Source organism: Oncorhynchus tshawytscha, linkage group LG05 (assembly GCF_018296145.1).
Source record: "Oncorhynchus tshawytscha isolate Ot180627B linkage group LG05, Otsh_v2.0, whole genome shotgun sequence".
In the NCBI taxonomy this organism is placed as follows: domain Eukaryota; kingdom Metazoa; phylum Chordata; class Actinopteri; order Salmoniformes; family Salmonidae; genus Oncorhynchus; species Oncorhynchus tshawytscha.
This window is the reverse complement of record NC_056433.1, coordinates 50,072,434-50,085,386: the sequence shown is the minus strand read 5'-3', so window position 1 is coordinate 50,085,386 and position 12,953 is coordinate 50,072,434. Positions and strand designations below refer to the sequence as shown.

The 12,953-nt window shown below is 45.0% G+C and overlaps 1 protein-coding gene across 2 annotated transcripts in view; it reads left to right on the top strand.

The window, feature by feature from the left end:
- Positions 1-12,953, top strand: part of LOC112250762 (polyamine-transporting ATPase 13A3) — a 58,963-nt gene that overhangs the window by 36,004 nt on the left and 10,006 nt on the right. Inside the window, exons 4-16 of one of the 2 annotated variants that reach the window (XM_042322040.1) lie at positions 996-1,169; positions 5,795-5,974; positions 6,160-6,230; positions 7,979-8,062; positions 8,518-8,587; positions 9,847-9,981; positions 10,539-10,611; positions 10,929-11,060; positions 11,285-11,461; positions 11,623-11,780; positions 11,995-12,183; positions 12,313-12,525; positions 12,769-12,888. In XM_042322040.1, the coding sequence (XP_042177974.1) occupies positions 996-1,169; positions 5,795-5,974; positions 6,160-6,230; positions 7,979-8,062; positions 8,518-8,587; positions 9,847-9,981; positions 10,539-10,611; positions 10,929-11,060; positions 11,285-11,461; positions 11,623-11,780; positions 11,995-12,183; positions 12,313-12,525; positions 12,769-12,888 (1,776 nt within the window). The remainder of the gene's footprint in view (positions 1-995; positions 1,170-5,794; positions 5,975-6,159; positions 6,231-7,978; positions 8,063-8,517; positions 8,588-9,846; positions 9,982-10,538; positions 10,612-10,928; positions 11,061-11,284; positions 11,462-11,622; positions 11,781-11,994; positions 12,184-12,312; positions 12,526-12,768; positions 12,889-12,953) is intronic. The other variant, XM_042322041.1, reaches the window with a different exon arrangement.

Below are 12,953 nucleotides of genomic sequence, written 5' to 3'. Positions count from 1 at the left end.
GTTGCGCTCACATTGCGTCACATCCAATGGCAGCGTCCAACTCAAGAATCTCCAAGGTTTAATTCTCGATGGTTGAATTAAAGTAATGACAAATTGTTGATTTTGGTTGCATATGGCCTCCAAGAAGCTACTAGCTAGCAGAAACTCGACGTTTGACTATTTTCACAATGTAAACAAAAGTTAATGAGTACTTGCGATAAACTGGACCAAAGCTATTGTACTTCAGCGTAATCGATGAATATGGTACAGTAGGAAAATAGAATACACACTTCCCCTCTGCTGTCAAAACAGCACACTGTGTAGCAGGTAGTGTCACATTGACGCAACACTTATGGCAAAGTAACTTGACTCGTATAGTGGAGCTGAAGTGTCTCTTGCTCTCTCACACTCACAGCTACACCACTCAGGCTCCGCTCTCAGGTCAACCGGCTGTCTCAGCCTGTGGGGACTGGCAGAAGCAAACCCAGAGTCATATGGCAAACCCAATGTCATACAGTAGGACTACATTTGGCCAACTCGAGTAGGACAGCATGTTGAAGAGTATTCCAACTCTGTCCGGTCCAGTCTATTTTAGGTTATCATTAATTCAGTTGTCCAACTGTGCGTCTCGATCTCGCTCGCTCTGTCCCTCTCATTTGGTTGCTCTCTCTTGCTCTGTTGCTCTTGCTCACATGCTACCTCTCCCCCATCGCTCACACGCTTCCTCTCTGTCTCTTACTCTTTCTCTCTCATTCTTGCTTTCTCCATCGCTCTCTCGCTCGCTGTCTCTCCATCGCTCTCTCGCTCACACACTCTCGCGCAAACACAGCCTGGCTAGCTACTGCCCCCTTGAAGATTCAGACAAATTACAAAACAGACTTGATCCTCTCAATCCGTATATGACGTGGCACACATTTGATAGAAGTACCAAAAAAGTACAGTTTAGGTATACCGTGCAACACTAATATGAAGTACAATTTTTAACCGTCCTCTCTCCCATCCATGGCCCCCTTTAGGAGCTTCAGGGGTACCGTGTGTGTCGGTGGCGTGTGGCGGTGGTGGGTCTTTGGGTTCTCTGTACGGGGGGCTTCCTTCTGCTGCTGCTCTACTGGATGCCAGAATGGTGTGTGAAGGCCACCTGTAGCCGGACCACTGTCAGAGAGGCCGAAGTGGTGCTGCTCCAATCCACTGTAAGTCATTGTCCTCGTTACTATGGCAGAAACCATTCTGGATATTTCAGTAACTATTTTATTTTCAGCCACCAATTTGTAGTTAAAAAATAAATATATTAGGCCTTAAGTGTTTTCTTATTCAAACATTAAGTCACTAGCAGTACCCCACCATTACACAATCATTGGAAATTAATTGTTCTAGATAATGCCCCCCAACTGCAAATAAAACATGTGTAGATACACATAAAAAATGTGTATCTGAGTCGTTTCACCAATTCAGTGCCCTTTGAGATGTGTAACATGGTGTTTATTTGGGGGGGGGGGGCTAATTTTAAGATTCTGTCATAAAGAGCACATGTTCAACTTAATAAAAAACGTTTTTTTCCCCCACCTCGAGGTTAAATAATGGCTCTGTAATTATTTTTGTGTAGTTTTAGTAGTTCTGAAAGCAGCAACCAAGAGCCAAATGGGGTCCCTGAAAGTTGTGAACTATGTTATCACGTAATTGCTGTCAAGCCCCTGCAACTGTGCACAAAGACATGCACGTGCTTGGGCTCACCCCACAAACTCTTTTTAAACTTGCAACATCATTGGACATCATTCCACCTGCCAGTCAACATTGCTGGCTAATTCCTTGTTGTACGAACTAGTATGTTACATGCTATATGTGTGGTGTCGTGTATCGCGCCTGGTAAAAACCTTAGAAATGTTGAATATATTGAACAATAAACTAACTAAATACACCAGTGACACCATTGAGATACAGGTTGTGAGCATAGTGTTTCTGATCAGTTTGAGAATTGTCTTCTAATGTATTTGTCTTGCTAAAATGGCATGTTTAGCGAACGTAATTTTCTGCTTGGTTTCCAGAGAAATGGAGCCTATTGATAGCTAAATTAAACAAGGTCTAATAGATAGCTGGTTTATTATGCATGTACGAGACATACATTGACACATTGGTTCCAAAACGGGCGGGTTAAAAAAATGTTTTCATCCTCTGGAATGCCTCTAAGTGCCAAATAAAGTAACAGGGTTGACCGTAACAGGGTTGACCGTAACAGGGTTGAACTGTAACAAGCATCAATCCCCTTGTGACAGGGCAAGTGGAAACTTGTGTACAACAGGGAGGGGCAATTAAATGTAATCTATGGGTAACAAGGTTGACCTGTTATACTTGACCCACTCAGTTTTCCGTTACAAAACACCAGAAAATGGCCAAAAATACACTGCTCATAAAAATAAAGGGAACACTTAAACAACACAATGTAACTCCAAGTCAATCACACTTCTGTGAAATCAAACTGTCCACTTAGGAAGCAACACTGATTGACAACAAATTTCACATGCTGTTGTGCAAATGGAATAGACAACAGGTGGAAATTGTAGGCAATTAGCAAGACACCCCCAATAAAGGAGTGGTTCTGCAGGTGGGGACCACAGACCACTTCTCAGTTCCTATGCTTCCTGGCTGATGTTTTGGTCACTTTTGAATGCTGGCGGTGCTTTCACTCTAGTGGTAGCATGAGACGGAGTCTACAACCCACACAAGTGGCTCAGGTAGTGCAGCTCATCCAGGATGGCACATCAATGCGAGCTGTGGCAAGAAGGTTTGCTGTGTCTGTCAGCGTAGTGTCCAGAGCATGGAGGCGCTACCAGACAGGCCAGTACATCAGGAGACGTGGAGGAGGCCGTAGGAGGGCAACAACCCAGCACCAGGACTGCTACCTCCGCCTTTGTGCAAGGAGGAGCACTGCCAGAGCCCTGCAAAATGACCTCCAGCAGGCCACAAATGTGCATGTGTCTGCTCAAACGGTCAGAAACAGACTCCATGAGGGTGGTATGAGGGCCCGACGCCCACAGGTGGGGGTTGTGCTTACATCCCAACACCGTGCAGGACGTTTGGCATTTGCCAGAGAACACCAAGATTGGCAAATTCGCCACTGGCGCCCTGTGCTCTTCACAGATGAAAGCAGGTTCACACCGAGCACGTGACAGAGTCTGGAGACGTCGTGGAGAATGTTCTGCTGCCTGCAACATCCTCCAGCATGACCGGTTTGGCGGTGGGGTGGCATTTCTTTTGGGGGGCAGCACAGCCCTCCATGTGCTCGCCAGAGGTAGCCTGACTGCCATTAGGTACCGAGATGAGATCCTCAGACCCCTTGTGAGACCATATGCTGGTGTGGTTGGCCCTGGTTTCCTCCTAATGCAAGACAATGCTAGAACTCATGTGGCTGGAGTGTGTCCGCAGTTCCTACAAGAGGAAGGCATTGATGCTATGGACTGGCCTGCCCGTTCCCCAGACCTGAATCCAATTGAGCACATCTGGAACATCATGTCTCGCTCCATCCACCAACGCCACGTTGCACCACAGACTGTCCAAGAGTTGGCGGATGCTTTAGTCCAGGTCTGGGAGGAGATCGCTCAGGAGACCATCCGCCACCTCATCAGGAGCATGCCCAGGCGTTGTAGGGAGGTCATACAGGCACGTGGAGGCCACACACACTACTGAGCCTCATTTTGACTTGTTTTAAGGACATTACATCAAAGTTGGATCAGCCTGTAGTGTGGTTTTCCACTTTTTAATTTTGAGTGTGACTACAAATCCAGACCTCCATAGGTTGATAAATTTGATTTCCATTGATAATTTTTGTGTGATTTTGTTGTCAGCACATTGAACTATGTAAAGAAAAAAGTTTTTAGTAAGAATATTTCATTCATTCAGATCTAAGATGTGTTATTTTAGTGTTCCCTTTATTTTTTTGAGCAGTGTAGTAGAATCAGCTCACCTGCTTTTACACTATGATTTGACTATTAGATGTGAAGTTTTATTTTATAGCAATTTTTGAAATAAAATGCAATAGTTTCAATATGTTAAAACGAGAGTTCAGTTCATGTAACAGGGTTGACCTTAAAATGAGGGACATGCTGAATTTTGGCACTAGCAAGACTATTCATATAAAAATCTGATTTATTGAATTGTCCGTGTGGTCTATATTGAATGTAACAGGCTTTTCAAATTCAATATTGGTGCACAATTTGTACTTAAAATATTAAAAGGCACTCATTTTGTGGAATGACTCATCTGTTCAGCTTTTTGGTCTCTGGATAGACTATAATGCCCATATTCTCAACGCCGGAGCAAAACAAACTCCCATAGTCCTATTTCCTGTGGGATCATGGCACTTGCTTTCACTTTAACATGCAATGCTAGCCTACAATGAACCCATGTTATCCATACATAGGCAACTGCCAACACAATTGAGACACTTGAGTAAATGAGGGATGTACAGTATATTGAAATCAGGTGCTTCCACACAGGTCTGGTTCCTGAGTTCAATAAGCAATTATATCCCGTCATGCTTAGGAACATGTATAATAATTCGGAGCAGGCCATTATTTTGGCTATCTTGGCTATTCCCTCATAGGATGACAATGTCCCCATCCACAAGGCAGGTTTGATTACTGAATGGTTTGATGAGCATGAAAACGATGTAAACCATATGCCATGGCCATCACCAGATCTCAACCCAATTGAACACTTATATGGGAGAATCTGGAGAGGCGCCTGAGACAGATTTTTCCAACCACCACCAACAAAACACCAAATGATGGAATTTCTCGTGGAAGAATGGTGTTGCATCCCTCGAATAGAGTTCCAGACACTTGTAGAATCTATGCCATGGTGCATTGAAGTTGTTCTGGCTCGTGGTGCCCCAATGAGCCCTATTAAGACACTTTTTTATGTTGGTATTTCCTTTTCTTTGGCAGTTACCTGTACTGTATTTTTTTTTAAACAGTATGGTTTGACTAACTTTTTCCCCTTTTGACACTGGTGCCACTGCCACTAACATTTTCAGTTGGTGGCACCAGCCCATGATTTTGTTACGGTGTCACGCAATAGAAAACATTTGGAATAATGTTTTAGGGTCATTTTCAGTGCTATTGTGATGGTATGATTCAAGAATTACGTAGTTATGTCCAAGCAGGAATGCATGATAAATATATTTTGACGTGCAAACCAGTGATTGGCATGTATTTGGGTTGCCAATTAGGCTATTGTTGCTACAATTTTGGTGTCAAGATAGGGCTCAGGAATTGCAGATTTATTTTGTTCAGTAGAGATTAATTTGCTTATCTTTTTTTTTTTTGAACAAATAGCACAGGCTAATTGACTTTGGGCAACTTGAAACCAAAACCCCAAAAATATAACATTTTGAGTGAAGTGACCAGGTAGAATTTGTAGCTCGCAATGATGCGACCACATCCAAGTGTGGAGGTGTAGTTTCCACCTCTCAGATTTGGGGGTTAGTTTAAGAGTTTGGGATTACAGGGCAGCGGGTCATCATGAGATTTTACGCAGGGGCCCGACATAGACTATAAGTGCAGCAGTGCAGTTGATATTGCACCGGGGATTATATTTCTATTGTGATGAATAATTATCATGGTAAATTGGAATGTTCCGTCAATGAGCATAGTGGATAGAAAAATACAAAACCAGGATAATGCATCAAACTCTACAAGAGCAGACTCTCCATCAATGAATCTGAAGCTGTTCACATACAAAGGCTTTATTTTTGCTTCACTAAGTAACGGGAATACAAGACAATCTGTCACCGTTGATGGTGTGTGTGTGTGTTTCTCAGGATGAGTTTAAGCGCTGGTTCCTAGCCAAGGTGCGTGTGATGCTGGCCCCCGGGAGGAACCCCTTTGACAGCCTGGAGACCCAGACCACTCCCCCCATGGCCAACGGACACTCCCCCCACTCCTCGAACAGCCCCACCCAGGAGTTCAACAGGAAGTACGCAGAGTACCAGCCCACTCAGGTAATAACACGTGATGGCACACACAGTAACATACATGGATGGTCTTTTTACTTATTTTACCTGTCTTTCTCTCACACAGTCACAAAAATATAAACTTTCATGGTCAATTGGGGGGGTGCACCAAAACAGTTTCTGACTTTTGTTGATAACATTGTGTTATTCTTTTTTTCCCCTTCTCATTTCAGATTCGCTATTTTACACTCCATAGCACAAAGTACTACTGGAGCGACGAGGTCCAGAATTTTGAGGTGTTAACGTAAGCAAACGAACGAACCATAATTATATTCAGTGACCTGAACTTTTCTGAAGTTACAGTGCATTCAAAAAGATTCAGACGCCCCCAATTTTTCCACATTTTCAGTTACGTTACAGCCTTATTCTAAAATAGATTAAATGCGTACATCTCATCAATCTACACACAATACCCAATGACAAAGCGAAAACAGGTTTTTAGAAAATGTTTACAAATGTATAACGAGATAGACACACACATATATATATATATATACACACACACACACATACATATATATATATATATATATATATATATATATATATATGTATATCGTTATACATTTGTAAACATTTTCTAAAAACCTGTTTTCGCTTTGTCATTGGGTATTGTGTATATATATATATATAGAGAGAGATAGAAAGATCAATTAAAACAAAACAGAAATACCTTATTTACATAAGTATTCAGACCCTTTGCTATGAGACTTGAAATTGAGCTCAGGTGCATCCTGTTTCCATTGATCATCCTTGATGTTCCTACAACTTGATTGGAGTCCACCTGTGGTAAATTTGATTGATTGGACATGATCTGGGAAGGCACACACCTGTCTATATAAGGTCCCACAGTTGACTCTGCATGTCAGAGCAAAAACCAAGCCATGAATTTGAAGGAATTGTCCGTAGAGCTCCAAGACAGGATTGTGTCGAGGCACAGATCTGGGGAAGGGAACCAAAACATTTCTGCAGCATTGAAGGTCCCCAAGAACACTATGGCCTCATCATTCTTAAATGGAAGAAGTTTGGAACCACCAAGACTCTTCCTAGAGCTGGCCGCCCGGCCAAACTGAACAATCGGGGAAGAAGGACCTTGGTCAGGGTGGTGACCAAGAACCTGATGGTCACTCTGACAGAACTCCTCTGTGGAGATGGGAAAACCTTCCAGAAGGACAACCATCTCTGCAGCACTCCACCAAACAGGCCTTTATGGTAGTGGCCAGACGGAAGCCACTCCTCAGTAAAAGGCACATGACAGCCTACTTGGAGTTTGCCAAAAGGCCCCTAAAGAACTCTGACCATGAGAAACAAGATTCTCTGGTTTGATAAAACCAAGATTGAACTCTTTGGCCTGAAAGCAAAGCATCATGTCTGGAGGAAACCTGGCACCATCCCTATGGTGAAGCATGGTGGGGGCAGCATCGTGCTGTGGGGATGTTTTTCAGCGGCAGGGACTGGGGGACGTGTCAGGATCGAAGGAAAGATGAATAGAGCAAAGTACAGAGAGATCCTTGATGAAAACTTGCTCCAGAGCCCTCTGCCCCAGTCTGAGGTCCTAAGGTTCACCTTCCAAAAGGACAACGACCCTAAGCACACATCCAAGACAACACAGCAGTGGATTTGGGAAAAGTCTCAATGTCCTTGAGTGGCCCAGCCAGAGCCCGGAATTGAACCCAATCAAACATCTCTGGAGAGACCTGAAAATAACTGTGCATCAATGCTCCCCATCCAACCTGACAGCGCTTGAGAGGATCCGCAGAAAAGAATGGGAGAAATTCCCCAAATACAGGTGTGCCAAGCTTGTAGCATCATACCCTAGAAGACTTGAGGCTGTAATCGCTGCCAAAGGTGCTTCAACAAAGGACTGAGTAAAGGGTCTAAATACTTATGTAAATGTGATATTTCAATTTTTATGTGTGTATCCAAGCAAATGTGTTCCAGTGGAGGTTTCTGGTTTCCCCTCATTCACGCATGCCTGCACACACACCACAGGGGCTTGGAAGACCTGGAGGTGACCTGTTCCAACATCCACTCAGAGCACAGCACGGGGCTCACCAGCAACCAGCAGGAGTACAGGTAGAGACTATTTCATTGCACTTTACCCTCGACTGGACTCCGGACTACAGCTACTACTGCAGCTTATTGAATAACCCAGAGGTTTGCCCTTTCCTATGGTAGATTCACCACCCCATCCCCCAGACTTCACAATTGCCGGCCACAGCAGCATCTCTTGTCGCCTTAGACGACCGGACATCTAATAGCCCAGTCACCTAACAAAGCCCTGAAAACACCTGATAATAGCCCTGCTGTCAGTCTGCTCAGGACTGGCCTAATGCTCCCTGTGTATCACATACCCAACGTCTAGTGTGTGTGTTGAGTGTGACTCTGACCTACTTAATGCAGCACTGTCAGTGTCGGCACCTTATCAAGGGTTTTATTACAACCCTTTACAACGTTTTGTTATAAAGTGGAATGAGCTGTTAGTGTTTGAACTGTAAATGTTGAACCCGTCCTCTCATTCTTTCCCACAGGAGACTGTTTTTCGGAGTGAATGAAATTGCAGTGAAAGTGCCTTCAGTTTTCAAGCTGCTAATCAAAGAGGTAGGAGAGGTTTTGGGGTTTAAATGGGAATACGGTATTCATGTCCTTTACTTAAAGAATGCTTGGTGTTCTTGCCATGGTTCCTTTTTCATTGTCTCTGAGAAGTAATTGATATCATTAGCCTACAGTGAGTGTACAAAACATTAGGAACACCTGCTCTTTCCATGACATACTAACCAGGTGAAAGCTACTCTCCCTTATTGATATCACCTGTTAAATTCACTTCAATCAGTGTAGATGAAGGGGAGAAAACATGAAGGGTTTTTAAGCCTTGAGACAATTGAGACATGGATTGTGTATGTGTGCAATTCAGAGTGTGAATGGGCAAGACAAAAAATTAAGTGCCTGAGTGTTTTAAGAACTGCAACGCTGCTGGGGTTTTCCCGCTCAAAAGTTTTCAGTGTGTATCAAGAATGGTCCACCACCCAAAGGACATACAGACAACTTACTAATAATTTACATCCAAAGGTGCATATGAAAATCAATAGCTATTTTATCTGTGATACAGATGTAGGATCTTAATTTTAGCGTGTTTGCTACAGCTGGAAAATAATCCTTCAGCAACAGGAAATGTGAATTATTATGTGAATTTTAATTAATGGACATTTTTGTAGGGGTTGTTACATTTTTCATAAGGGAAAATCAAGTCGAAATTACAAACGTCAGAAGCACTTTTAAACCTCAAATACACTGCAAGTTTTACATTTACAGCTCTCCTGCAACAGTGTGATCCAAATAATTAGAATCATATCCAAGAGCTGTGCGTGGCATTCTAATGATTACATTCTGTTGAATGGAAGCCAACGGCTTTAAAAAAAAAATAAAAAATGACCGGACATAATGATTCTCAGTTGTTGCAGGGAGGTTGTCTTTAGTCTAATGAGTGAACAGGGCCAACAATGGCAGTACAAACAGCATTTTCCACCTCCGCAGTTCCTCTCAGCTCCTTATTGTCTTTCTATCTCTCTGATGTCTCTCTCGCCCTTTCTGACCCCACTCTCTCTGCGACAGTCTCCATCTCGCTCTCTGTCTCTGTTGTGCGCTCTGTATAAAGAAACACATTGAACCATATGTGTCAATCAAAGGGATATTTGGTGTTCATTTATACCATCTTCACACTTAGGCCAAACCATGACTGGTTAAGTCTGGCTTAATCAGTCATTATTCTAGTAGTATGTCCAAATTGATGTCTTTTGTTGCAGCTTGTTGTTTTGAAGAAGTTGGCTGAACTACCTGTCCCCCGGTCTCTCCCCCTGCAGGTCCTCAACCCTTTCTACATCTTCCAGCTCTTCAGTGTGATCCTGTGGAGCGCCGACGAGTACTACTACTACGCCGTAGCCATCGTCTTCATGTCGGTCATATCCATAGCTACCTCTCTGTACACCATTAAAAAGGTACGTCTGCCCCCCCTCACGTTCCCTTCTTTGTCTTTCTCAACTCCTCCTCTTACTTCCTTCCTCCATTTTTACAACATTTATGAAATAATCAAAAGTTAAAGGTGAATCTGGGGCCTTGCTGATCCAGCCTGAGCTCAACAAAGCTGGACTAAGCCAGAGTTAACTGCAATAGCCCCCTCCCCACTCTAATCCCAGAACCATTCAGGCCTGCATGAAAGGGCCCATCTCTGTATGGTCTGCTGCCCCCGAGGCCCTGGGTTCACCCCCTTACAATCACACCGCATAGGTAGGGAGATGGAAGAGGAGGGGTGGAGACTTCTGCCAGTGCCCTGGGTTTACCCAAAGCCCCCTTTAGAATCACACTGCATTTGTGAAGAGAAGGATATGTAGAGGAAGGGCATGGATGGAGAAAGGGTGGAAGAAGAGGGGGGGGTGAAGGCTTCTCTCTAACCCCGAGGGAAATTAGAAGCTGTTAGCTAGAGGCCTGTTTTTCTAGCACCTGATGTGTGGTTCTGCTTATTTTCTGTTTTCTGAAACAATTCTCTACTTTTCAGCAATACGTCATGCTTCACGACATGGTGGCAGCACACAGTATTGTCCGTGTTTCAGTCTGCAGAGCCAACAACGGTTTGTCTAACATACCTCATTTCGATTTTATGCACTTTGGCTAGTATTCAATTAGCCGCTAGAAGGTCACACTTTTTTTTTGTGAGTGTCTGCGGCAGTGGGCTCAGGCCCACATATGATGATGCCTCAGCGTTTTTCCCCTGCTGCCCAGAGTGGCAAGAGTAATGAGAGATATGCTGAACAAGAGAGATGCACGGAATACCTTGTTTTCTCTCTCTTACCTCCCTCTACTTTCTCTCTTTCCTCTGCTCTCCTCCTCTCCCCCCTGTCTCCACACCTACTGCCTCTCTCCTCTCCTTTGTGTTGGATCATAGCAGACATCGAGGAGGCCCTGTCCACTGACCTGGTGCCCGGCGATGTCATGGTCATCCCTAGCAATGGGACCATCATGCCGTGCGATGCGGTGCTGGTCAGCGGCACCTGCATTGTCAACGAGAGCATGCTGACAGGTGTGACCTGGAAATTCTGCCACAGACAGACAGACCAACGTCTGTCTCACTACCCAAATACAAAATGTATATTTTACATTTGTGCAAAGCAGCACACAACATTACACTCTGTAAATGCTGTATACTTATGCATCAAAGCTCCCAGACTCAACCTCAGCTCCCAGACTCAACCTCCGTCTCTCCCCCCCCCTGTCCCTGTCTCTCCCACCTCCTCCTCCCCCAAGGTGAGAGTGTGCCGGTCACCAAGACCAACCTCCCCAACCCAGGTGAGGGGGACAAGGAGGGTGACGGGGCCTACAGCATGGAGGAGCACAAGAGACACACCCTCTTCTGTGGCACGCACATCATCCAGACCCGTTTCTACTCAGGGGAACTGGTCAAGGCAGTGGTGGTCCGCACAGGTTAGTGTGTATGTGTCCTCAGTCACAACACGCGCACACACTACCTATTTTATTTTTGTTCGATCATGATCTACCCTCAGATTTATTTTTAGGATCAGTTGGCACATTCTGAATTCTGCTATCATCTAAATATGCTCGTCCGTGTCCCCCTCCCCCACCAGGCTTCAGCACAGCTAAGGGCCAGCTGGTGCGCTCCATCCTCTACCCCAAGCCCACGGACTTCAAGCTGTACCGCGACGCCTACCTCTTCCTGCTGTGCCTGGTGGCTATAGCCGGTATCGGCTTTGTCTACTCCATTGTCCTCAGCATCATGAACAAGGTACTGGACTGAACATTCAGGGAAGAGGGAGAGTGACTAGTCCTTTTTAGATGGTGTACAGTGGTAATGGTCAGTGGTAATGTGGTCAGGGCATTTCATTGGAAAATGGAGTTGAACTGAAAAAGACTGGCTATTTAGCATCACGTTCAATTCCTACATGAACTCCTATTGTATTGGACTTGTTTTCTTTGCCATCTCCTCTACTGTGGCCCAGGTACCAGCCAAGACCATCATCATCGAGTCCCTGGACATTATCACCATCACCGTGCCACCCGCGCTGCCCGCTGCCATGACGGCGGGCATCGTGTACGCCCAGCGCCGCCTCAAACGCATCGGCATCTTCTGCATCAGCCCCCAGAGGATCAACATCTGTGGCCAGCTCAACCTGGTCTGCTTCGACAAGGTGGACAGACACACACACTAGTAGAGGCTGTGCTTGGGAAACTAGTTGTATTATGGCCTGACCTCTATATTTACTTTGACGAAAGGGTTATTCTCCCCCTATTCACCATCTCTGTTACTCTCTCCTCAGACGGGTACACTCACAGAGGATGGACTAGACTTATGGGGAGTCCAGAGAGTGGAGAATGGCTCTTTCCACCTGTCAGAGGAGAATGCTTACAAGGAGAGTCTGGTCAAGTCCCAGTTTGTAGCCTGCATGGCCACCTGCCACTCTCTTACCAAGATTGATGGCCAGCTGTCCGGAGACCCTCTGGACCTGAAGATGTTTGAGGCCACAGGTTGGGTGAGTGACCGAAACTGGACCTTTAACCTCTGTCCTTCACTATTTCTTAATCCGTCCAATGTGTTTCATGCCGATATATGTCGAAAGTATATGTCGATATGTCGATGTCGCTTTCCCCTGACTTTCAATGATGTGCCGATCACACTTATGGGTCCATTTTGAGATGTTGGTCAGTTGAAATATCCACTTTCGATGCAGCTTAGTGTTTCTTTCATGTTTACTCCTCCCTCTTCTCCTTGTCAGATCCTGGAGGAGGCCACTGAGGAGGAGACCTCCCTCCACGACCGCATCATGCCCACTGTGGTGCGGCCCCCCAAGCAGCTGATGCCCCCCGAGCCCGTCATGTCACCCGAACAGGACATGGTACGAATAGTTTACCCCCCACCCGAGAGCAAGGCACTGATGTGTAAATGATTAAGATTAAGCTC